This window comes from Ornithorhynchus anatinus, chromosome X1 (assembly GCF_004115215.2).
Source record: "Ornithorhynchus anatinus isolate Pmale09 chromosome X1, mOrnAna1.pri.v4, whole genome shotgun sequence".
Taxonomy (NCBI): Eukaryota; Metazoa; Chordata; class Mammalia; order Monotremata; family Ornithorhynchidae; genus Ornithorhynchus; species Ornithorhynchus anatinus.
In genome coordinates this window covers 80850724-80877950 of record NC_041749.1, presented here as the reverse complement: position 1 = coordinate 80877950, position 27227 = coordinate 80850724, and the positions used below count along the sequence as shown (strand labels likewise).

General features: G+C 47.7%; 1 protein-coding gene across 3 annotated transcripts in view; it reads left to right on the top strand.

The window, feature by feature from the left end:
- GFOD2 (glucose-fructose oxidoreductase domain containing 2) overlaps window positions 1-22719 on the top strand; it is a 62396-nt gene extending 39677 nt beyond the window's left edge. For all 3 annotated transcript variants that reach the window (XM_029052266.2, XM_029052262.2, XM_039910357.1), the window contains one exon: window positions 21416-22719. In XM_029052266.2, the coding sequence (XP_028908099.1) occupies window positions 21472-22314 (843 nt within the window). In that variant the 5' untranslated portion in view covers window positions 21416-21471 and the 3' untranslated portion in view covers window positions 22315-22719. The remainder of the gene's footprint in view (window positions 1-21415) is intronic.
- Window positions 22720-27227: the final 4508 nt, after the last annotated feature.

The following is a 27227-nucleotide window of genomic DNA, read 5'->3' as shown; positions in this document are numbered from 1 at the left end:
AATCACGAACCCGCACCCAGGTGGTGCGAGAGTGACGGTAGTCTGTCGTCACGTCAGTGCCCGTAGCATTCTTGCAGAGCGGAGCAGCCCTCTTCCCCAGTACAGGGAAAGGGAAGAAAATGATCCCTAAAAAGTCACCTGCTTCAGCCCGACCTGTTAGCCTGCCATAGCCAACTTATCACTCACTACAGCAGTAAGAAATCAAGGAAGAAATTTCTGATCCTTGCTTCCTGCCACATTCATACACCATCAGACGATGGCGACGGTCTCAAGCGACGAATTGTCGCCAGAGAGCTGGCCAGGCGGAACATCAGAGTGGCACTGAGTGAGACGAGGCTCCACGGTGAATCTAACTTGGAGGGTGTTGGAGCTGACCACGCTTTTTACTGGATCGGCCAACCGCTTCAAGATTGGCGGCAGGCTGGTGTTGGCTTTGCAATAAAGATATCTCTCATTAAAGCATTCAGTTCAGTCCTGAAAGGAATCAACAGTCACTTGAGGGTGCTAAGCCTGGCTCTAACACAGTCAGCCACAGCACACTGTCATCAGTGCATACCCCCCAGTCGTGACCCATTCTAATAAAGAGCTCTCTTATGAAGACCTAGAACAGGGGTAATAATAATTATGGTATTTGTTAAGCGCTTACTATGTGCTGAGCACTGTTCTAAGCACTAGGCTAGATACAGGGTGATCAGGTTGTCCCACGTGGGGCTCACAGTCTTCATCCCCATTTTACAGATGAGGTCCCTGAGGCCCAGAGAAGTGAAGTGACTTGCCCACAGTCACACAGCTGACAAGTGGCAGAGCTGGAATTCGAGCCCATGACCTCTGACTCCCAAGCCCGTGCTTTTTCCACTGAGCCACACTACTTCTCTACTGTTCTAAGTGCTGGGGTAGATACAGGGTAATCAGGTTGTCCCGCATGAGGCTCACAGTCTTAATCCCCATTTTACAGATGAGGATAGCCAAATAGATTGGCAGATGAGGGTAGCCAAATGGCAGCTCATGAGTCACGTGTGGCTATTCTTCACTTGTACTGTGGCTTGCGGTGAAAAATTAGGTAACGCATGCTCTACCGTTTACTACTTTGCCAGTCACCACCGGCTTCAGTGTACCCACTGCTGCTCCAGCCCCTGGGTGGAGGCAGTGGCAGGGTCTCCCACTCATCTGGGTCTGGGTCGGGAAGTGGGGTGGCACCCGGCCCCAACCTCGGCCCCTGCCCCAGCTTTCTCTTGGTCCCTGCTTGCTGCCCCCCGCCTTGTCTGGTCTTATGCCGTCGAGTCATCTCCGACCCATAGCGGCGCCACGGACACATCTTCCCCAGAACGCCCCGCTCTCCATCTGCAATCGTTCTGGTAGTGGATCCGTAGAGTTTTCTTGGTAAAAATTCAGAAGTGGTTTGCCATTGCCTCCTTCCATGCTGTAAACCTGAGACTCTGCCCTCGACTCTCTCCCGTGCCCCTGCTGCCCAGCACTGGTGAGTTTTGACTTGTGGCAGATTGCCTTCCACTCGCTTGTCTTGTCTTAGGCTGTCGAGTCGTCTCCGACCCATAGCAACACCATGGACCCCTCTCTCCCAGAAAGCCCCACCTCCATCTGCAATCGTTCTGGTAGTGGATCCACAGAGTTTTCTTGGTAAAAATATGGAAGTTAGTTTACCATTGCCTCCTTCCGTGCAGCTGACTTGATTCTCCGCCCTCGACTCTCTCCCGTGTCGCTGCTGCCCAGCACAGGTGAGTTTTGACTTGTAGCAGGTTGCCTTCCACTCTCTAGCCACTGCCCAACTTAGGAATGGAATGGATATGCCTTTCTTGACTCTCCCTCCCATAGTCGAGACTGGTAGGGTACTGGGAACTCTTCAGGTGCCATCCTGAGAGGGGGGCTGCCCCCCTCACTCCCCAGAAAATGTCTCCTCGCCATCCCGGTTAAAAAAATTATTTTGATCTGTGACTTGCTTCCATGACTTCAACTGCCATCTCTATGCGGATGATTCCCAACTCTACATCTCCAGCCCTGATCTCTGTCCCTCTCTGTAGTTTTGCATTTCCTCCTGCCTTCAGGACATCTCTACTCGATGTCCCACCAACGCCTCAAACTTAATGTCTCCAAAACAGAACTCCTTAACTTCCCACCCAAACCCTGTCTTTCCCCTGACTTTCCCATCACCGTAGACAGCACCATCATCCTCCCTGTCTCACAAGCCTGTAACCTTGGCATTATTCTCATTGTCTCTCATTCAACCCACAGAATAATAACAACAATTATGGTACCTGTTAAGCACTTACTTGAGACAAGCACTGTTCTAAGCACTGGGGTAGATACTAGTTAATCAGGTTGGACACAGTCCCTGCCCCACATGGGGCTCACACTCTTAATCCCCATTTTACAGATGAGGTAACTGGGGCCCAGAGAAGTTAAGTGACTTGTCCAAGGTCACACAGCAGACGAGTGGCAGAGCTGGAACTAGAACCCAGGTCCTTCTGACTCCCAGGCCCATGCTCTATCCACTAAGCCGTGCTGCTTCCCACATAGTCTGTCACCAAACCATCAGTTCTACCTTCACAACATCGCTAAGATCCACCCCTTTCTTCTCCATCCCAACTTCTACCGTGTTAGTCCAAGCATTTAACCTATCCCACCTTGATTACTGCATCAGCCTCCTCACTAACCTCCCTGCCTCTTGTCTCTCCTCACTCCAGTTCATACTTTACTCTGCTGCTCAGATCATTTTTCTACAGAACTATTTAGCTCATGTTTTCCCATTCCTCAAGAACCTCCAGTCATTGCCCATCCACCTCCGCCTCAAACAAACTCCTTACCTTCGGCTTTAAAGCACTCGGTCACCCTGCCTCTTCCCTCCTTACCTCCCTGACTTCCTACTACCACCCAGCCCCCACACTTCGCTTCTCTAATGCCCATCTACTCACCGTACCTTGATCTCATTCATCTTGCCGCCGACCTCTCTCTCGCATCCTGCCTCTAACCTGGAACAGCCTCTCTCTTCAAACCCAGTAGATTATCACTTCTCCCCAGCTTCAAAGCCTTAATAAAAGCACTTCTCCTCCAAGAAGCCTTCCCCAACTAAGCCCTCATTTCCTCTTTTCCCACTCCCTTCTGTGTCACCCTCTTCCACTTGGATTTGCAACCTTTGTTTACCCCTCCCTCAGCCCCACAGCACACGTGTACATATCCGTAATTTATTGAGCTCATTGTGGGCAGGGAATATGTCCACCAACTCTATGATATTGTAGTCTCCCAAGTGCTTTATTGAGCACAGTAAGCACTCAGTAAATACGACTCCCTCCTCACCTCCGCCATACTAACTCTCTTCCCCTCTTCAAGGCCCTACTGAGAGCTGCCGTCCTCCAAGAGGCCTTCCCAGACTGAGCTTCTCCTTTTCCCTCTGTTCCCTCTCTGCTCTCCCTCTACCTCTGCTCCCTCCCCCTTCCCCCCTTCACCTCTCCTCAGCTAAGCCCCTTTTCCCTCTGCTCCTCCTCCCTCCCTTCCCCTCCCCTCAGCACTGTGCTCATTTGTATATATTATTACCCTATTTATTTCATTAATGAGGTGTACATCCCCTTGATCCTATTTATCGTGAGTGTTGTCTTTTTGTCCGTCTGTCTCCCCCGATTAGACTCTAAGACCGTCATTGGGCAGGGATTGTCTCTCTCTCTTGCTGAATTGTACATTCCAAGTGCTTAGTACAGTGCTCTGCACATAGTAAGCACTCATTAAATACTATTGAATGAATTAATACAACTGAACGAATGAATGTTTTTGTACCACGGGTCTTCGGTTCATGAGGCTTTGCCACCCCCGACAGTGCCATCCCGGTGGACCGATGGAAAGACAAGCTCGTTTTTCTAGGCACCTTTAATGCCAGGCTTGATTGCTACTTTGAGCCCTGACACAGAGTCTTAGGTAGGCTTGGTGTAGGTAAAGCCAACACAAACAGAACTGTTCTTTTGATTGTGTGTGTGCAAGTAATCAGATGATTATCTCAAAAACTGTGCTCCCTCTGTCAGCACAACGTTGATGCACCTGGGCTTCTAACACTGGCAATTAATAGATTATGTCTTTGTAAGGCAGTGCGATAGATGGGATGTCATGGCCTCGTGTTCTGTGAGGGAAATATCCATGCTGTCTGAGCATTGTTTTGTGGCCAGCAGAATGAGATTTGAGCTGACACCCTCATGACACTGCCATTGTAAGTCACCTACAAAGCAGTTCAATGTGCAAGCTTTTGCTCTGGATACCAAACACTGTAAACTAGGCAAAAGAATGAATCAGGCCCATGGCTGACATATTCCAGAAGCGCAGATCTCGAGACCACGTGCTCCGTATTGAAAGATGCCATATACAACGTGACTGCAGACTTCTTGGCTTTGCCAAGAGAAAACATCCAGATTGGTTCTATTAAAATAATGGGGCCAAGCAGTAGTAATGATATTTATTGAGCATCCACTGAGTACAGCGCACTATAGTAGTCACTTGAGAAGTGCAGACTAAAAAAGTGACAAGTTCCCAGCGGGTGTTGGAGACCTCGATAATGAACACCAAGCTTAGATCAAAACAGGAATTCCATTGAGAAAAAAGTGGTCTACAAGTACCCCAGGCAGCTGGACCAAGCTAGAACACTGGCTCTGCCACGAAAGGGGTGTCAGTGGAAAGACAAAGATCGACATCTACTCTGCTGTCACGATCGCAACATTGCAAAACAGCTGGTAAGCTCGTTGTGGGCAAGGAATGCGTCTGTTTACTGTTGTATCGTACTCTCCCAAGCTCTAGTACAGTGCTCCCCCCCAACAATAGGCGCTCAATAAATACGATTGAATGAATGAGTGAATGATACCGTATCGACAGCATATGAAACAACTCACCCAGTTCCAGCTGCACTGAGGCAGAGAGCAGTCATTAAATGGCAGGCTCGCATCCTGAACACCGAGGTCTTGCCGCTGTGAGATTAGTTGCCGAATTGTACTTTCCAAGTGCTTAGTACAGTGCTCTGCACACAGTAAGCGCTCAGTAAATACAATCGAATGAATCATAGCCCCAGAGGCGATGATATCAGCCTTCTAGCTGCGATGGTATGGTCATCTGCAAATGGATCAATCACTCAATAAATAGTCAATCAATGATATTTATTGAGTGCTTACTGTGGGTACTAAGTGCTTGGGAGAGGACAATACAACCAAATTGGTATTATTATTATTATGGTATTTAAGCGCTTACTATGTGCCAAGCACTGTTCTAAGCACCGGGGGAGATACAAGATAATCAGGTTGTCCCACATGGAGCTCACAGCCTCAATCCCCATTTTACGGATGAGGTAACCGAAGCGCAGAGAAGTTAAGAGACTTACCTAAGGTCACACAGCAGACAAGTGGCAGAGTTGGGATTAGAACCCACGACCTCTGACTCCCAAGCCCGTGTTCTTGCCACTAGGCCATGGTAGACTCGTTCTCTGCTTGAGATCTTTTATGGTGTGCTCAGTACTGCTGCACACTCCAGAAGTGGTCAGAGGAAAGGGTACAAGGATGTATTGAAAGCCATCCTCAGGGCATGCCAGTGCTGGGGAGAATAATAATCATCATTATGGTATTTGTTAAGCATTTACTGTGTGCCAAACACTGTACTAAGCGCTGGGGTAGATACCCAATAATCAGGCCAGACACAATTCCAGTCCCACAGCCTACATAGGAGGGAGAACAAGTTTAAAGGTGGGGAAACTGAGGCCCAGAGAAGGTCCTGTAGCTCCCAGGCCCATGCTCTTTCCACCAGGCCACAGTGCTTCTCGTAGGAGCTCACGGCCTGGGATGGGTCCTCTTGGCATCAGATCTGCCATTTGGATAGGCAGTCCTTTAAGGAGAAACACAGGGCTGCAGCAAAGGAGAAACACGCTAATTGAAAGGAGGTTTCAAGTGGCGAAGAACAACCTGTGTTGACTTCCGCGGGCCCAGTCTCATACCTCAGCCTCCAGGCACGCCTCGGGACACACTGGCAGTGATGGGAATGAGGCTCATCCTCCATTTGCAACAGGAGGCTTCCTCATCGTCATCATCACTGCCTTAAAAGCAGCTCATTTGCTACTAACTGACTTGGTTTAAAATTAAGTCCTAGCCAAGAGATTGATATAATGATGAATTTCCAGAGAATCAACTTGGCCCAGTTCACCTAGCTAACCTCTGTTCCCTGCTACGGAAATTTAAGCAAGTGCTAGTGGACCATCCGGTCCTCGGGGGAAAAGAGAAAAGAAAAATATCTGCTCTCTTCTCTACATTTTGTGATTTCCTTTCCATGTCACGATCTGAAGGGGAAAGAACGCCCCAGGATTGTCTGGCAAGTTGCCTTTCCATCGCCTCGTTTCCTGGTTCATGAAACCACTTTGCATTTTTTGTCCACTTGCAGCAACAGGAAGCAGCAGAATCAAACAAAAGTCATCTGGGGCCATGTATCACTGGCCCGTGTGAGCCAAGCTATTTTCCAACTGAGTCTCCCAACCGAGTTAGGGCGGGAGGTATGTAAGGAACTCATTTTAACACTGCTGGGAGCCACAGACCCACCCAGCCTTGTGGTAGCTTCTGAGTGTCTTCACAAATCCGAGACAGACGGGGCTGTACTTGTCATCTCCACTTTTCCCTCAGCAGCCAGCCCAGTAGATCAAATCCTGAAAAAGTAAGAGGGGTTGTCTGTCACCGCAGGGCTCTCTTGGAGGCTTTTCAAAAATGGATCTTGATGAGGCAAGACTTGACTTGATTTTAGCCCTGAAGACCCCAGAGGTATGCCTTAGGCCATAAACTAGGTAGTCTAGTGGGTGGAGTCCAAAACTGGACTGGGTCCTAGCCTCGATCTGTGACTTGCTCCTGGGACCTCGGAAGTACAAATCTACAAAATAATAATTGCGGTATTTAAGTCCTTACTATTTGCCAGGCACTGAGTACAGCAGCCAGACTGATACAAGATAATCAGGCCGGACACAGTCCCTGTCCCTCGTCAGGCTCAGAGTCTAAGTAGGAGGGAGAACCGACATTTAATCCCCATTTTACAGAGGAGGAAAATGAGGCACACAGAAGTTAAATGGCACTTGCCCAAGATCACACAGCAGGCAAGTGGTAGAACTGGGATTAGAATCCAGGCCTCCTATGTCCCAGATTCGTGCACTTTCCACTAGGCCTCCCTTCCCAAGGAGATTGTGAGGGTAAATGAACACTTTGAGCTGTTTGGATGAAAGTCATTACAGACATCCCAGGTAGTATTCTTTTTACAATAATAATAACAAGGCAGTTTTCAACCACTGTTGCCCAACAGAGAACCTTCACCCTATCCTGGGTAAGGAAGGAGGAGTCTGTTTCTGAAGTCCAGTCAGTGCTTCAGGAAATCAATCAATCAGTGGTATTTATTGAGCACTTACTGTGTGAGGAGCACTGTACTCTTCGCTTGGGAGAGTACGGTATAACCGAGTTGGTAAACACGTTCCCTGCCTGCAACGAGCTTGCAGACTAGAAGAACATTTGCATTTTGCATTTGCAGTACATACAAATTCATTCAATAGTATTTATTGAGCGCTTACTATGTGCAGAGCACTGTATTAAGCGCTTGGAATGTACAAGTCGTCAACAGAGACAGTCCCTGCCCTTTGACGGGCTTACAGTCTAATCGGGGGAGACAGGCAGACAAGAACAATGGCAATAAATAGAGTCAAGGGGAAGAACATCTCATAAAAACAATGGCAACTAAGTAGAATCAGGGTGATGTACATCTCATTAAACAAAATAAACAAAATGAATAGGGTGATAAAGATATATACAGTTGAGCGGACGAGTACAGTGCTGAGAGGGTGGGACAGGAGAGGGAAAGGGGGGAGAAGAGGGTTTAGCTGTGGAGAGGTGAAGGGGTGGGTAGAGGGAGCAGAGGGAAAAAGGGGGGAGCTCAGTCTGGGAAGGCCTCTTGGAGGAGGTGAGCTTTAAGTAGGGATTTGAAGAGGGGAAGAGAATTAGATTGTCGGAGGTGAGGAGGGAGGGCATTCCAGGACCGTGAGAGGACGTGGCCCAGGGGTCGATGGCGGGATAGGCGAGACCGAGGGACGGTGAGGAGGTGGGCGGCAGAGGAGCGGAGCGTGCGGGGTGGGCAGTAGAAAGAGAGAAGGGAGGAGAGGTAGGAAGGGGCAAGGTGATGGAATGGAGTGGAATTCCGGGGTGGATACTTAACCTTTAGAATAAAAGTGAACATCCCAAATCAGCAGGACATGCCATTGACGGGGGTCAATGTTCAGGTTAGAACTGTCTAGTCTCTAGATCATTTTCCTGTTGGGGAGATTGGGGGCCCTAAGCAGATCCATTTGAGGGTTTGATTGTATATAGCTAATTTAGCAGGAATCTCATCATTCATCATGTTCATAGGAAGCAAAATGCTTTCATTAGCCCTTTGTGGAGAGGGAATGCATCTGGTGCTTCTGTTGTTCTTTCCCATGTGCTTAGTACAGAGGCCCACACTCACTGGACACTCAATAAATAACATAGGTTCTGTTCTCCGCTGCATGTTGTACTGTATTAGGAGTATGCCTAGTATGCCAAGCATACTCCTATGCTGTACATAGTATGCCCTCCTTCCTCAAATCTGCCATTCACGCTTCCCCCCTTCAAAGCCCTACTGAAGGCTCACCTCCTCAAAGAGGCCTTTCCCAGACTAACCCCCGATTTTTCCTCAGCTTCCCATCCCTTCCCCATCACCCCGACTCGCACCCTTTGCTCCACCCCTCCTCCCCACCCCAGAGCATTTGTGCATATATGTATATATATATATATATATAAAATTCTATATATTTATAATTAATGCCTGTTAACTTATTTTGATGTGTATAAATCTATAATTCTACTTATTTGTATTGATGCTATTGATGCCTGTTTACTTGTTTTGATATCTGTCTCCCCCAACCCTCTAGACTGTGAGCCCATTGTGGGCAGGGATTGTCTATTGCTGAATTGTACTTTCCAAGTGCATAGTACAGTGCTCTGCAGACCGTAAGCACTCAATAAATATGATTGAATGAATGAATTTAAAAGGACACAGTCTCTGCCTTGTAAGGGGCTTTACCCTCTTAACCAGACACTCTTGGTGCAGACTAAATATAAAAGGACATAGGGAGCCCACACAAAAGTACAAGTATAAATGAATACAGAGATTGATCTACCCAGAGAAAGCATTTACCTGAAACCTGTCATAGACGTCCATACCTACCCTTCCCCTTCCGAAGATCAGATTCAACTCAATGAGTTTTGTTTCTTGATTCCAAATTAGTTCAGAAGGGCATGGTAAAGAACTGATGTCGTAACTCAAACCAGACCTTTCGCTGATATTACATAGCCTCTCACCTTAAGCCTTTTCCAAATCAATCTCTTGGTAAATTTTCACATTCGGTTCCTGCCCAATCCAGAGCTCAGCAGACAGAAAACAGGAAGGTAGGCGGCATTGTTCTCTCAGCTGGTGAGTGAATGACCTGGGAATTGCTCTCCACACCATCTGATGCAGATGAGTTAGTCCCAGAAATACTGCCCCCTTTCAGAATGAATGAGGAAACGTGACTTTCAGGCTCTTGGAAGAAATTTTACCTCTTTAACCTTCTTCTGCTGGCTTTCAATCACCTTAGATTAGCCAGGGGTATAAACTCAGACTCAAAGGCCCTGGGCATAAAGGAAATCATGCCAGTAAAACTGTTACTAAAAATAAATTTCCCTAGAAATTCTCACTAGTATGCTCACAGTTAACCCTATGGTGATCTCCTGACAGGAGTATGGATGGGAAAGGCTGGGGAAACCTAATAGGCCTGCAGGTTGTTTGAGCCTATCAGCAAGGCCAGATGAAATGAATGCCGTCGTCAAACAGAACTTCCTAGCTCCTCTCTGTTGCCTCCATCTCTGCACTGTGAAAGTGGAGTAGAGATTCTAGAACTTGGCTGGCAATATAAAATATGAAATTATTGAGTGACTCTATTAAGTTAGCTTTGCTTTGCTGCTGTGGTACACCCTCCCCAAGAGAATATTTTCCACATCATAGTTTTGCAGACAGAAGTAGGATGATTATATTTTTGACAACTCTGAGATAGAGGGTGGACCTTCCAGGGGGGCGGACCCCCCCAGATGATAGGGCTGAAAAAGCAGGAAGAGAAGATAGGAGGAAAGAGAGCCAGAAAGAAAAAGGAAAGGAAATGATGGAGAGATGGAGGGGGAGAGACAGAAAGAAAGACAAGATGGTGAACTTTACCTATTTGTGCAGGTGTAGCTTAAAAAGACAGAACTTTGACCAGACTCCTTTCCGTACTGTGCACAAGTAAAAGCTATGCTACTCTCACTAGCTTTTGGTGTTGTTTCAGTTTTGCTGTTCAGTATTCTGGTCTTTCCAAAGCCTCTGCATAAAACCCAGTCTGCTCACCATTTGGTCTGTCTGCCACTGTTATTGCCAAATCGTCTGCTGCTAGAATTTTTCACATCATTTGAAGTGATATTTTATTTTTTGTCTTTAAAAGGTTCTTTTGCCTTCTCTGCTTTCAACTGCTCTACATCTGACCATTCATTTGCAGCTTGACTCTCTTATTGCCATTCATTTTCCGCTCATGACCTGTCCAAAGATATTTTTTGCCAGGGGCGTTCTTTTCATTCATTCATTCATTTGTTCATTCATGCAGTCATATTTATTGAGAGCTTACTGTGTGCAGAGCACTGTACTAAGCGCTTGGGAAAGTACAATACAGCAACTGTACATCTGTTCCCCCCACACACACACACAAAACAAGCTCACAGTCTGGGGGTGGGGTGGGGAATAGACATCAATACAAGTGAACAGACATCAATATAAATAAATAAAATTACAGATATTTACATAAGTGCTGTGGGGCAGGGAGAGTGGGGAAGAGCAAAGGGAGCCAGTCAGGGTGATGCAGAAGGGAGTGGGAGATGAAGAAAAGTGGGTCTTAGTCGGGGAAGGCCTCTTGGAGGAGGCATGCCTTCAGTAAGGCTTTGAAGGTGGGGAGAGTAACTGTCTGGCGGATTTGAGGAGGGAGGGCTTTCCAGGCCAGAGGTAGGATGTGGGCCAGGGGTCAGCAGTGAGATCAAGGCACGGTGAGAAGGTTAGCACCAGAGGAGCAAAGTGTGCAGACCGGGTTTTCATGTGAGTACCCGATTGTGTCTGGAACCATATAATCACTATCAATCAATGATATCTATTGAGCACTTACTATGTGCAGAACACTCTACTAAGCCCTTGGGAGAGTACAATACAACTGAGCTAGCAGTTCCCTGCCCACAACGAGTCTAGAGGGGGAGACAGACATTAATATAAATAAACAATTTATAATATATAATTTAAAGACTTCACTCACCTATCAGTCTCCCAAAGGGTATGCTGATTTTCGTGATTCCATTTTTCACTTCCTTGTCTTTCTATGCAGAGTTGGATTATGTACTACCAAGGTAGCAGAAATCGGTGAAAGCCCTGGATTCTGGATGAAAATCTTCAGATATGTGTAGGATTTCCAGGGGATGGACTGGAACATAAACCCGGTCTTCTTCAGACTAATTGTAATTCCGTAGTGCCGTACTGAGTCTGCTAAATGGTCCCTAGTCATCTATATGTCTTCAGCTGACTGTGCCTCCAGGGAACAGTCAGTCACAAATAATGGCTTCTGGATTACTGCTTCAAGTATTTTCAGTAATGGTCTAAGCCTTTTTGAGTAGGAACAGTGTCCCCTGTGGACCAGAAGCATATTCTAACACCAACGTACTGGTCCCTTGTGTCTTAAAGCATGGCCACGTAAAATCAAATCAGTCCATCGATGGTATTTACGGAGCACTTACGATTTGCAGAGCACTGTTCTAAGCACTTGGGAGAATCCAATACAAGAGAATAAGCAGAGGCATTCCCTGCCCAAGCCTACAGTCTAGTTGAATGAGGCTGGATCATTTTCACATCTCTCCTTAACCCTACAGGTGATGGAGAAAGGATTAGACAAGGCACCTTCCATGCCAACAAGATGGGCCGTATCATTTTGGAGAAGGTATAGGATCTTGGTGAACTTATCAATCAACCGATCAGTCAAGTGCCCTCTTGAGCACTTACTGTGTGCAGAGCACTGGACTGAGCGCTTGGGAGAATACAACAGAGTTGGTAGACACATTCCCTTCTCAAGGCAAATTTTGTAAGTAATGATGATGGTATTCATTCAATAGTATTTATTGAGCGCTTACTATATGCAGAGCACTGTACTAAGTGCTTGGAATGTACAAATTGGCAGCAGATAGAGACAGTCCCTGCCCTTTGACGGGCTTACAGTCTAATCGGGGGAGACAGGCAGACAAGAACAATGGCAATAGAGTCAAGGGGAAGAACATCTCATAAAAACAATGGCAATAAATAGAATCAGGGTGATGTACATCTCATTAAACAAAATAAATAGGGTGATGAAGATATATACAGTTGAGCGGGTGAGTATAGTGCTGAGGGTGTGGAACGGGAGAGGGGGAGGAGGAGAGGGAAAGGGGGGAGAAGAGGGTTTAGCTGTGGAGAGGTGAAGGGGGGGTGGTAGAGGGAGTAGAGGGAGAAGAGGAGCTCAGTCTGGGAAGGCCTCTTGGAGGAGGTGAGCTTTAAGTGGGGATTTGAAGAAGGGAAGAGAATTAGATTGTCGGAGGTGAGGAGGGAGGGCATTCCAGGACCGCGGGAGGACGTGGCTCAGCGGTCGACGGCGGGATAGGCGAGACCGAGGGACGGTGAGGAGGTGGGCGGCAGAGGAGCGGAGCGTGCGGGGTGGGCAGTGGAAAGAGAGAAGGGAGGAGAGGTAGGAAGGGGCAAGGTGATGGAGAGCCTTGAAGCCTAGAGTGAGGAGTTTTTGTTTTGAGCAGAGGTTGATAGGCAACCACTGGAGGTTTTTAAGGGGAGTGACATGCCCAGATCGTTTCTGCAGGAAGATGAGCCGGGCAGCGGAGTGAAGAATAGACTGGAGCGGGGCAAGAGAGGAGGAAGGGAGATCAGAGAGAAGGCTGACACAGTAGTCTAGCCGGGATATTACGAGAGCCCGTAGCAGCAGTAAGGTAGCCGTTTGGGTGGAGAGGAAAGGGCGGATCTTGGCGATATTGTAAAGGTGAGACCGGCAGGTCTTGGTAACGGATCGGATGTGTGGGGTGAACGAGAGAGACGAGTCAAAGATGACACTGAGGTTGCGGGCCTGAGAGACGGGAAGGATGGTCGTACCATTCACGGTGATAGGGAAGTCTGGGAGAGGACCGGGCTTGGGAGGGAAGATGAGGAGATGATGAAATCACCATAGAATGTTAATCATGCTAAATCTTAAACTGGTCCTCACCTGTTAATTTACTTAAATCTTCCCACTCCACTTGTGAGCTCGCTCAAGGCCTACAAATGCATGATTAACCTAGGAGATGCCTTAGCAACCCCAAAAAGTCAAGTTCCCTGATACTGAGTACAGAAACACACCCATTCTCTACGAGTGACACCATCTTCCTTTTAACTTGTTCTGCAACTGATTCATTCCATCGTATTTACTGAACACTTACTGCGTGCGGAGCACTGTACTAAGCACTTGGGAGAGTACAACAGACACATTCTCTGCCCACAACACTCTTACAGTCTAGAGGGGGAGATAGACATTAATGTAAAATACAGATGTGTACATAAGTGCCGTGGGGCTGGGAGGGGGGATGAATAAAGGGAGCAAATCCGGGCAACTCAAAAGGGAGTGGGGGAAGAGGAAAGGAGGGCTTAGTGAGGGAAGGCCTCTTGGAGATGACCCTTCAATAAGGCTTTGAAGGGGGATGGAGCAATTGTGTGTCAGATTTGAGGCGGCAGGCCGTGGGTGAGGGGCTGGCGGTGAGATAGATGAGACTGAGGTACAGTGAGGTTAGCATTAGAGGAGTGAAGTGTGTGGGCTGAGTTGTAGTAGGATGCGGAGTACCAACTCTAGAAAGAATGTAGTAATCTCAAATCATTCTCCTGATGAAATCTAGTCAATGGTACTGCATCAAAAGCCTATTGAGCCTTGTGAATGTTCTTCCTGCAACGTTTTTTTCCTCTCTACAAGTGCCCTGAGATGTCTTAACAACCCTTGAAGAGGATCTGTTTACCTAACCTCCCCGCTGCCCCAGTTCAGTTGTACATTCAACTACTATTCTGTTATCTTTGTAAATACTCAAATCTGGCTCCTAAGGGAGGGAATGTATCTCTTCTGTTACATTTTCTCAAGTGCTTAAGAGCATATTGCATCCAGTGGGTGTTCAATAAATGCCATTACTATTACTGGCCCTCTGTGAAATACTAAGTACTTTTTCCTTTCCTGTTTAAATCTACAAAAAAATCAACTCTCTCTTTCAATAACACTTCAACTTTAAATTGTCTCTGCTCCTGGGATTTTGAGTTTCACTTTCCTAATTTCTCCCACCTTATGTGAATTACTGATGTTGTTATAAAACAGATGCCTCTCGGTCAAGTGACCGCCTCTAAAATGGATGTGGAGGTGTTTCGAGAACCTTAATCAATAACAGGCCAACTCTTGTCTCCCTCCCTACCCCCTGCCTCTGACCAAATAAAAGTTTAAGCTTTCTGAACTGGTAGCACCAGTATTTTGTCACACGGTCCCAAAATAGTCTGATGGTGGTGTACTTGTTCAGGTATGCTACAAGCACCCTACTGCCCTATTTTAAGAAGTCCAAAAACAATTAACTCTTAAAGCAACAATATTTAGATTCATTAAGCTCTTACGTTATGCCAAGTACTGGGATAGATATAAGATAATCCAACCAGACACAGTCCCTATCCCACACGGGACACAGATTTGGACTGTAGCCTTCCAGACCGTAAGCCCGGTGTGGGCCAGGATTGTCTGTCTTTGTTACTGAACTATACTTTCCAACCGCTTAGTACAGTGCTCTGCACACAGTAAGCGCCCAATAAATACGGCTGCATGAGTGAATGAATTTGGAAGGATGGAGAACAGGAATTTGATCCCCATTTTACAAGTGAGGAAGTGGAGGCCCAGGGAAGTGAAGTGATGTGCCCGAGGTCACACTGCAGGCCAGTCAGCAGAGCCAGGACTAGAACCCAGGTCTCCCAACTCCCAGTCCCAAGCTCTTTCCAGTAGGCTACGCTGCCTCCCGAATGGCCCCAGTACCACAGGGAACTTGTGGTATTGTTCCTTGAACCTTTCCTGTACCGGACGTGCAGCCAGGCTTTTGACCTCTCTGGTCCAAAGTCACGGTGAAATTCCACGGGAGCATACATGGTTAATAACGTTTTCTTAGCAGTTGGCCAGAAGAATGCCCACTAGGATGTTGCTAGCAATGTAGAGCAGTGAGGTGCCATGAGAGTCTCTGCAGCCTGCTCACCTTTCCTCTTGAAAATAGTCGTCACGATCAGCGTTCCCCAACAGACTGAAGCCGAGGCCTCCACTTTAATCCTAGGCACAATCAGTAAACCTAGCAGACAAGAAAGGGAAAGCGGAGAACATCTGATAATGGTGATTTGTTTGACCAGAGAACAAAACCAAAGTGGATTAAGTTTTAGTAGCACTTATTGTGTTACAGTCATAGTAATAATAATAATGGTATTTGGTAAGCGCTTACTATGTGCCAGGCACTGTTCTAAGCACTGAGAAAGATACAAGGTAATCAGATTGTCCCACGTGGGGCTCACGGTCTTAATCCCCATTTTACAGATGAGGTAACTGAGGCCCAGAGAAGTTAAGTGACTCGCCCAAAGTCACAGTTGACAAGCGGCGGAGCTGGGATTAGAACCCTCGACCTCTGACTCCCAAGCCCAGGCTCTTTCCAATAAGCCACGCTGCTTCTCAAGTAGCCTCTTGGAAATCCCATATCGTTTCCACAGAGTTCCATATGCTGAGGAACACCACCCCTCGCAGACTTAGAAGCAGTACATAATAATAATAGTGATATTTGATAAGCGCTTACTATGTGCAAAGCACTGCTCTAAGTGCTGGGGGGTTACAAGGTGATCAGGTTATCCCACACAGGGCTCACAGTTTTAATCCCCATTTTACAGATGAGGTAACCAAGGCATAGAGAAGTGAAGTTACTTGCCCAAAGTCACACAGCTGGCAAGTGGCGGAGCCGGGATTAGTACCCACGACCTCTGACTCCCAAGCCCGGGCTCTTTGCACTGAGCCAAGTACAACCCCTCCTTGTCTGTAGAACTGGGCAATTATTCATTCATTCATTCAATAGTATTTATTGAGCGCTTACTATGTGCAGAGCACTGTATTAAGCACTTGGAATGTGCAATTCGGCAACAGATGGAGACAATCCCTGCCCATTGATGGGCTTACAGCATCAGACCCGATATTTTGACCATCTCTTATGACTCTGATTCTGGTAGTAAAGTTTTTAAAGGCTGTTATAAAAATCATGTTTTCACATATCGGCTATTCATTCATTCATTCATTCATTCATTCATTCATTCATTCATTCACTCAGTCAATTGTATCTCATTGCTTCCTAGGGCCTCATGTCTGCAGCGTTTCTTCCTTGTTGGGAAGAGGAGGGAGGAGCTATCTACACCCTTCAGTGGTTCTGTGATGGTGTACATGGGCCCTATAGATTCTTCAGGGAAGTATAGACGTTTTAGGTTGGTGTATGTCTGCACAGCCCTGAATCTCTTCAGCCTTGGCATTCTAATACTGGTTTTCCATGATCCTTAATTTGACTGGCAGGACAAAACTCAGATTCTCAGCATGGCCTAATGGATAGAGCACAGGATTGGAAGTCAGAAGGAACTGGGTTGTAATCCTGGAGGTGCCACTTGTCTGCTGTGTGACCTTGGGCAAGTCACTTAACTTCTCTGGGCCTCGGTTACCTCCTGTGTAAAATGGGGACTAAGATTGTGAGCCCCATGTAAGACAGGGACTGTGTCCAACCTGATTAGCCTTAATCTACCCCAGTGCTTAGTACAGTGCTTGGAACGGAGTAGGGGCTTAATAAATGCCATAAAAAATTCATTTTGTTAAAATCATGAATAGTTGAGGCACTTCACATTGCACTGCTTGCTTTAGCGCAAGTAGTGACTAATCCCTCAGTCAGGGATCTCGTCTTCTGTATGTTCTTTGATCTCTTAGCACTTTGTAATGAGCATGAACAACAACAATAAGGATACTCCTCAGACTCACCCTTTGGTTAAAAGTTAAAATTTACTCTTCAGAATAATCAGATTTTCAAATTTTAGAGAACCAGTACAGTATTCCTGAATCTGTGCTAGGGTTGTATTTCATAACCTTCCTTCTCACCCATACTCCTACATTTATCTTACAAGCCTCTACACTAAGACACCTTAGTTCCCCTAAGAACATCTAGCCTGTGGTAAAAAAAAAATCCTGACCATTGGGTGGCTCTTGCTCTCTCTCTCACACACAGACTCATCAGCTTGCACTGTTTGTTCCTCCAGGCTAACCTTGTGGTGCCTCATTCTCAACTTTCCCTCTTCCAACCCCTTACTCATGCCTCCCCTCTTCCTTCGGATCTGCCAAACTGCAAGTCTCTCCATCTTCAAATGCCTACTGAAAGCCCACCTCCTCCAGGAGGCTTTCCCAACTGATTTTTTTTTCTCCCCAACCTACCTCCTCAGCATTTTTGCATCACCTTTAACACTTTGCACACATCAATTTGTGTACTCTAAGACTGAAACATTGGGTTTTCCACATATCCATCTTTCTAGTCTCTTGTTCCTCCCATCTACCAATTATTTTATCTCTGTCTCCTCCTAGCTCTGTTAGATTGTAAGCTCCTTGGGGGAGGGATCAGATCTCCTATCTCTATTGTACTCTTCTAAGCAGAATGCCCTGCATTCAGTAGGTGCTCAATAGATAACATCGATCAATTGGTGGGTTGATCGATTGTTTAGTGACCAGCATTTCTGATACACTTTCAGCACAGTCATGCAGAGAACAGAAAAATGGAAAACTGGAATTCTGCCCCCCAAACTGTGCAAACTAAAGCAACACCTGACGCCTCTGCCTCCAGGCAAGCAATTAATATTTTCTTAAACCACAGCCTTTCAGTCAAGAGAGACCCCTTCTCCTTAGGGAGTTTATATGGTGGTGATCCCATCCGCAGTGCTGCATCTTAAAAGCTCTTTCCTGTTACTGTTCTCTTGTCAAAATGCACATCTGCCGATTGCAGTCTTTTCCTCTGGAGGCATTGGAGCTTCCTGCTTATTTGATGCGGTGCTGTGATTAGTGGGTTAAGACTTCTACTCCATGCCCGTTTACAGTTCTGCAAACATGTGCTGAGGTGGGGTTTTTTTGCTTTTGTTTTTCAAGTCGGAGACCAGAAAGCCCCTTCTCTCTTGGTTCAGGAAGAGTTACTTTATTCATTGTGGAAACTGTTTCTCTACTTAAGGCCTCCAGGCCCCGCCCCCACCCCACCTCACCCCATGTGCTCCACTTCCTTCCTTATACTCTAGTTACAACCTATTTGTCTCTTGTCAATTCTTCCCAGAGCCCATCACTTTTTTCTTCTACCACTCTAAAATTGAAGCGTGGCACTGTTGCCTCAAGGAATTTCAAACTGGTCAACTAAGTTTAGGATGGAAAAGTAAGGAAGAAGGGTCTTTAGGAGGCAAGGAAGAACCAATGTTTTCTGGAGAAAGAAAGGAAGTTCTGGTGGAGAAATCAAGGGAGGTGCTGCCAGATAACCAGCACAGAGAAGGCAAACAGAGCCTTGTTTGCCATCAGACCACAGTTGGAGACAGTTTGAAACCTCCTTTTGGGCAAATGTGAGAACTCATCCTTACCTAAATACAATTGAATGACCTATAAGTAGGGACCGTTCAGAGGTGGAGCCTCCAAACATACCCTAGGTCTTGTGTACGTTAGAATTCAGCAGCACCGCTGCCTTAGGACTACTTCTCCTTCCTGGGGCCCTTGGAAACTGAAAGCCCATGAGAACACGGCTGGAGTCTGTCCCAAAAGTGAGAAGACACTTCAGGAATGGAGGGATGGGGGACTGCCTGAATGGAGCCTCTCACAAAGTGCCAGGCAGCAATCAATCAATCAATCAATCAAATTTATTGAGCGCTTACTGTGTGCAGAACTCTATACTAGGGTTGGGAGAAGCAGCGAGGCTCAGTGGAAAGAGCCTGGGCTTGGGAATCAGAGGCCATGGGTTCTAATGCCGGCTCCGCCCCTTGTCTGCTGTGTGGCCTTGGGCAAGCCACTTAACTTCTCTGTGCCTCAGTTACCTCATCTGTAAAATGGGGGTTAAGACCATGAGCCCCACGTGGGACAACTTGATTACCTTGTATATACCCCAGTGCTTAGAACAGTGCTTGGAACATAGTAAGCACTTAACAAATACCATCATTATTATTATTATTATTACAATATAACAAAGCTAATAGACACATTCCCTGCTCGGGAGCTTATAGTGTAAAGAGGGGAGACAGACAATATAAGTACATTAAATTGTGGATATGTTCTCCCTCTCCTTTTGCATCGCCCTGGTTTGCTCCCTTTGTCCTTTGTTCTCCCCCCCTCCTCCCAGCCCCACAGCACTTATGTATATATCTGTAATTTATTTTATTTATATTAATGTCTGTCTCCCCCCGCTCTGCCAGATGATAAGCTCATTATGGGCAGGGAATGTGTCTGTTTATTGTTGTATTGTACTCTCCCAAGCGCTTACTACAGTGCTCTGCACACAGTAAGCGCTCAATACAACTGACAATGAAAAGTGCTATGGGGCTGAGGGAGGGGCGAATAAAGGGTGCAAATCCTAGTGCCAGGGTGATGCAGAAGGGAGTGGTAGACGAGGAAATGAGGGCTCAGCCAGGGAAGGCCCCTTGAAGGAGATGTGCTTTTAATAAGGCTTTGAAAGTGCAGAGAGTCAACGTTTGTCGGGTATGAAGAGGGAGGGAGTTTTAGGCCAGAGGCAGGACGTGGGTGAGGGATTGGCAGTGAGATAGAGAAGATCGAGGTACAGTGGATAGGTTGGCATTAGAGGAGGGAAGTGTGCAGGTTGGGTTGTAGTAGGAAATCAGGGAGGTAAGGTAGGGGGCAAGGTGATTGAGTGCTTTAAAGCCAATGGTAAGGAGTTTCTGTTTGATGTGGAGGTAGATAAGCAACCACTGGAGGAGTGGGGAAATGTGGACTAGACAGTTTTGTAGAAAAATGATCTGGAGAGCAGAGGGAAGTATGGACGGATTGGGGAGAGACAGGAGGCAGGGAGGTCAGTAAGGACGCTGATGCTGCAATCAAGGCGGGCGAAGATAAATACTCGGATTAATGTGGCAGCGGTTTTAATGGAGAGGAAAGGGTGGATTTTAATAATAATATTGGTATTTGTTAAGCGCTTACTATGTGCAGAGCACTGTTCTAAGCGCTGGGGCAGATACAGGGTAATCAGGTTGTCCCACGTGAGGCTCACAATTAATCCCCATTTTACAGATGAGGTAACTGAGGCAGCGAGAAGTTAAGTGACTTGTCCACAGTCACACAGCTGACAAGTGGCAGATCTGGGATTCGAACCCATGACCTCTGACTCCGAAGCCTGGGATCTTTCCACTGAGCCATGCTGCTTCTCTGCTGCTTCTTTTAGCCACGTTGCGAAGGTTCGACCGACACGATTTGGCGACAGATTGAACATGTGGGTTGAATGAAAGAGTTGAGTTGAGGGTGATGCCAAGGTTACAGACTTGTGAGACAGGGAGGGTAGTGGTGCTGTCTACAGTGACAGGAAAGTCGGGGGCAGGATAGCGTTTAGGTGGGAATAGGAGAAGTTATGTTTTAGACCCAATCGGTTTGAGGTGTCAGCGGAAAATCCGAGTAGAGGTGTCCTGAAGGCAGGAGAAAATATGAGACTGCAGAGAAGGAGAGACATCAGGGCTGAAGGTGTAGATGCAGCAAATTGGCGGAGGTAGGGTGAATCAGAATCAGGGCCAGGACAGTATCCCACACTGGAAGAGATGATGTTACATGTTTTACTTTCTCTTGCATCCAGTACACTTCTGTGAGTTTATTTGCATCATCGACTGATGTTTACTGGTTGTGATCATTGTGGTATTTGTTCAACGCTTACTATGTGCCGAGTGCAGTACTAAGCAGTAGGGTAGATAAAAGATAATCAGATGCCACATAAAGCTCACAGTCTTAAGTAGGAGGGAGAACAGGAATCAAATCCCCACCTTACAGGTGAGGCACAGAGAAATTAAGTGACTTACCCAAGGTGACACAACAGGCAAGTGACGGAGCTGGGATCAGAACCCAGGTCCTCCGAGTCCCGGGCCGGGGCTCTTTCCACCAGGCCATGCCGCTTCTCAGCAGATCGAGCGATAGAATATTCCAATTGAAACAATTGAGTGCTTTCCAGAATGGCTGATTCCACTTTCCCATTCTTTGTCTTGTCTTCAGGTATTGGGAAGAATGTCATATGCGAGAAGGCAGCTAGCTCAGTGGATGCCTTCCGAATGGTCACGGCTGCCCGATACTACCCTAAGCTGATGAGCCTGGTTGGGAACGCCCTGCGCTTCCTACCTGCCTTTGTCCGGATGAAGCAGCTGATTGAAGAGTGCTACATCGGCACGGTGATGATCTGTGACGTGCGCGTCTACTGGGGCAGCCTCCTCAGCCCCAACTACAACTGGATCTGCGACGAGGTGATGGGCGGGGGCGGCTTGCACACGATGGGCACCTACATCGTCGACCTCCTGACCCACCTGACGGGCAAGAGAACGGAGAAGGTCCACGGCCTGCTGAAGACCTTCGTGAAGCAAAACGCAGCCATTGGTGGGATCCGGCATGTCACCAGTGACGACTTTTGCTTTTTCCAGATGTTAATGAACGGTGGAGTCTGCAGCACCGTGACTCTCAACTTCAACATGCCCGGTTCCTTCGTCCACGAAATCATGATCGTGGGGTCCGCCGGGCGTCTTATAGCCCGAGGGACTGATTTATATGGGCAGAAGAACACGGCGCTGCAGGAAGAGCTGCTGCTGACAGATTCCCTGACGATCAACGCAGGACTCCTAGAGGAGGGATTTCAAGACATCCCACTGCTGTACCTCAAGGGGATGGTGTCCATGGTGCAGGCCCTACGCCAGTCTTTCCAGGAACAAGAGGACCGCCGGACTTGGGATCACAGACCCGTCTCTATGGCCGCCTCTTTTGAGGATGGGCTATATATGCAATGTGTGATCGATGCCATCAAGAAATCCAGCAGGTCTGGGGAGTGGGAGGCTGTGGAGGTCATGACAGAGGAGCCCGATGCCAATCAAAACCTTTGTGAGGCCCTTCAAAGAAATAACCTGTGAGCTGGCGGTAGTTTGGTGAATGGAGGTTTCGCCGGGGTGGGAAATGATGCAAAAGGACGGCCATTACCAGAAAGTCATCGGTCGTATGACCACCCACTTGTTTCTTTTTCAGAATTCCGTTTCTCATCCTTATAGATATAACCCTTCCCGACCAGATGAAGAACATTTTTCTCTGTACGGTGGTTGAAAGGTTGGAACAGTCCTGCTTGTAGAGGGGAATGACCATCGTCTCAGGTCGTTAGTGAAACTTGAGTCATCTTTCCCACTTGGGGGAGCTGAGCTGCCACCACGGGGGGGAAGGGGGTGTGGGGGGGGCAAAGGGGAAGCTGCGGGGAGGGAGTTGTTATGTGCGGCTCTATCAATAATAATAATGTTGGTATTTGTTAAGCGCTTACTATGTGCTGAGCACTGTTCTAAGCGCTGGGGTAGACACAGGGGAATCAGGATGTCCCACGTGGGGCTCACAGTCTTAATCCCCATTTTACAGATGAGGTAACTGAGGCACAGAGAAGTTAAGTGACTTGCCCACAGTCACACAGCTGACAGGTGGCCGAGCTGGGATTCGAACCTATGACCTCTGACTCCAAAGCCCGTGCTCTTTCCACTGAGCCACGCTGCTTCTCTATCAAGAAGCATAGGAGCTGGGCATACACCCTCAAGCAGTTCCATTACTTCGTTATTCATTCAGTTGTATTTATTGAGCGTTTACTGTGTGTGAAGCACTGTCCTAAGCGCTTGGGAGAGTACAATATAAACAATAAACAGACCTGAAGCAGCTTGGCTTAGTGGAAAGAGTGCGGGCTTGGCAGTCAGGGGACGTGGGTTCTATTTCCACCTCCGCCACTTGTCTGCTGTGCGACCTTGTGCCTCAGTTACCTCATCTGTAAAACGGGGATTAAAAGTGTGAGCCCCACCTGGGACAACCTGATTACCCTGTATCTACCCCAGTGCTTAGAGCAGTGCTTGGCACATAGTAAGCGCTTAACAAATACCATAATTATTATTATTATTATTATGTTCCCTGCCCACATTGAGCTTTATGGTCTTCATTAAGCCCAGAAAGCAACCTGGAAGAGTCCAGTTCAGCCATTCCCACTTTTGACCCTCATCCAGGGTTCGAGAAACTTCTCCCATCTCACTGGCCTGGAGTGAATTTGTTTTAAGACTCCATTCTCCTCCCCACCCCCGTCCTGCCCCTTCTAGGTTAGGACCTTCGCACTGGGAAGATGTAGGGCCAACCCCTTTATACTCACTCTCCCCTGCCCAACCTCTACACTACATTCCCCGAGAATGAGGGGTGGATGAAGTATCCCCTCCCCAGCTCCCTCTCTCAGTTCTAAAAGCCTCCGGTTGTCTTTCTTGTTACCTTTCAGATGCCGGGGTGGGTCCTGGGGGGCACTTCCCCCCTTTTTCGCAACTGCATGCCGGGGAGTGGGTTGGAGAAAAGCTGCCCGATCTTTATCACCTTAGTCCTCTGCGGACAAAACTCTTCTAGAGAAAGCAGCTGTTCGGTGAGTGTTTCAGCAAAGAAACCCTGAAAGAAAGGGAGAGGATTGAGCCCCCTAAGAGATTTTGAAAATAAATAGGAAGGAGGATCAGTTAATCAAATATATGGTGCATGTGGGTAATTTTTAAGAAGCTCATTCGAGGTTGAAATTTTCTCTTACCCTGTGGACTCGTGCAGGGGTGGTTTCGTCTCTGCTGCTTCCACGAGGCAAGTGTAGGAGTCATGTGATTATCCGAGCAATTCCTCATTTGTCTGATAGGTTTTACCTGCCCAGCTGATACCCAGGAGGCCCTTAGACCCTTCCCCACAACGCTGTCCCAGTTGTTTCCATCCCTCCCTGGTGGAGGATCTCTGCCGGACACCCTCCAGGGGTCTCCACCAAGCCCGGCGTTCTTTCAGGGAGGGGAAAACAAAAAAACCAAAAACACCTCATCTGGCTGCTCTGGCTTGTCGGGTGGAGTGATTGGCTTCTTGTTTGGCTTGTGACTCTTGTCAGGGAGATTGTGAGACCGTTAGGAACTCACTTGGTTGAAGAAAAAAATGGGGAAATCTAGCCTTTCTTGCAGCGGATGTGTGCTCCCAGGATTGGTCCTCTGATTCCCAAGAGTGAGCAGTACCCTGCACTTACTGTTTGGCTTCATTATGGCCCTAGTTGGAGAAGTGCTGCCCCGTGAGGCTCATGCCCCTGAGGTTCACTGGCAATTTCTAGTGGAAACAAGACGCACCCCAGGGGCTGGGTTGGTTCTTTGTGTCTGTAATGGGTGAGGTGTGATGAAGTTTTATTAAATGTATTTTCCTTAAGTGAGGGTAATTTTAGTGTGTGCATTCTTTCCTGCTAGGGCATCCCCCATGGGTTTGAATTAAGCATTAACTGGCCAGGGCAGCAATTTTATGAAGTGCCCTTCTCTGTGAGAAACCATTCTACTTGCTGTTTGCTTTTTGGGGAGGCAAAGCTGTTTAGTCTCCAAACATCCTGTCTCCCGCCCTCAGCCATATTTTTAGGCATGCTGGATAAAGATGTCAGGATCTGGCTTAACCAGAATGAAGCAAGCATTCCCTTCCCAGACTTCCTCTCTAGGGAAGAAACGGCAGAGGAGCTGCCCCTCTCCGTGGGCACCACCCAGATAGGCAGATCGGGAAATGATCCCAGAGCCAGTGCCTAGGGCTGCCCTATTCATGGCATAGTCGATAGAGCATGGGCCAAGGAGTCAGAAGGTTGTGGGTTCTAATCCTGGCTCCGCCACTTGTCTGTTGTGTGGCCTTGGCCAAGTCGCTTAACTTCTCTGTGCCTCAGTTACCTCATCTGTAAAATGGGGATCGAGACTGTGAGCCCCATGTGGGACAGGGACTGTGTCCAACCCGACTTGCTTGTATCCACCCCAGTGCTTAGTACAACGCCTGGCACATAGTCAGCGCTTAACAAATTCCACAATTATTGTTATTATTATTGTCTGAGAAAAAAATCCTCAGAAGGATGTGCTGGGTTAGAAGCCTTTAAAACAGGGATAGGCTGCTGGGACTCCCTTAAAGCGCTCCCTGTTGATCCTGGGACACCCAGGCAAAGATCATTTTCATTTTCATTTCCGCCGACATCACGTCTTCTCCTTTCCTCTCCCCACTGCAAAGTTCCCATTTTCCTTTGCTTTTCTCTTGGGCCCCTGAACATTTAGATTGCCATCTTCAAGCAGATTCCCCCACTCTTGGGCTGTGATTTTCACCTCAGCGTTGACCCAGCTGTTACTCTTTCCGTCCCGAGGAACAAACGTGGGAGAACAGTGGGGACTGATTACCATCTTCCTACCAATTTGAATTTACCAGGAATTGGCAGGCCAAAGCCCAAGTCCTCAACATGGTTGGGGGAATGAGTGGCACAACAGGCCCTGGTGGCCTCAGGCCAAGACAAAGCCCTGGGATGGAGCCTCATGTTCACAATACAAGTCAGTATTGTCTGCTGAGAGTGAAAAGTAGGCTTAGACACATCCGGGTACAGGCACTGCCTACAGGGGCCCTAAAGGAGCCCCGGGCGTGATAGCTGCTGAATGAATCCCTGACCAGGGACCACCAAGAGAACTGACTTCCTTTTGTGTTCCGGTCCCAAGCAACTCCATCCTCATCCTTGGGCTAGGTTCCTTACCTTTGAGAAGCAGCGTGGCCTAGTGGATAGAGAAGGTCGTGGGGTTTAACCCTAGCTCCGCCACTTATCTGCTGTGTGACCTTGGGCAAGTCACTTCACTTCTTTGCCTCAGTAACTTCATCTGTAAAATGGGGATTAAGGCTGCTAGTCCCATGTGGGACAGGGACTGTGTCCAACCTGATTATCTTGTACCTACCCCAGTGCTTAGAACAGTGCTTGGCACATAGTAAGCACTTAACAAATATAATAATCGTTATTATTCCCTGCAAAATGGGAGATGTCCTCCTCAGCACTCTCTCTCTCCTAGGGCTGGGGCAAGGTTGAGTGAGATTTCACTGTGAGTGTTTTGACCTAGAAGAGGGCTACGCAAGTGGAAGGATCCAACTGTGTTGCCCAGAGTCCAGAAAAGCCCCAAGGCTCTGGGCCCATGGAACCGAAACTGCTTCGGTCTCTGACAGAACTTTTGTCCTCTCCAAGCAGACGGGCCTCACGGGGTCCCAACACCCAGTTCCCAAGCCCCAGATTCTGGCATTTTCACCCTGTACTAACCCAGAGCCCTCGGCACTAAAGCCGGCTTCCCCAACACGTTGGAAACACCCTGGATGCTACAGACAGCAAGAAGCAACGGCAGTCTGGCAAACAGGAGATTCAGGGGAACAGAATTAGCGAGGTAGGTGTTCAACAGCGCCCTAGCCAAGCTGTCAACACTTAACATCACCGAGGCAAATTCGGGTCTTTTAAGCAGCTCTGGAGATGCAAGGGTCCCCCTTTCTAAATGCCTAGAAATGTCTTCTGATGGATAAGAAAGCTTTGTCTGGGGAGTGGAGGGGAGAGGACAGAGAGATTAAGCCGGGCTCTGGGTTCTTTTGGTGTTGATCCAAACGGTAGGATTAAGCCATAGCACCTGCCTCTTTTCTGTTACCCTGCCAGATGGAAGGGGAGAGTGTAGTTCTCGAAGGAGTGGGCATGTGCCAGTTTAGAAGAGGCTTTCGTTTGAATCCATGAGTAAGCCAGCACAGTGATTTGCCCTTCACTTCTGACCGTAAACCTCCTAACAAATCACCTAATTTGGCCAAAATATGTGTACCCACCCGAACTGGCCCAATTCCCCTTATTAAAGGGCCCGAGTGGCGACTCGATCCTGGACCTTGTCCTCTGGTGACCCCTACTGGATGGAAGAGAGGGTGCCAGTGTGCCCTCCGTACATTCTGAGCTCCGATGAAATCCCTCAGATTTTCCCTGTGGTCCCAATCAAGTGCCCCTTTCACCTCC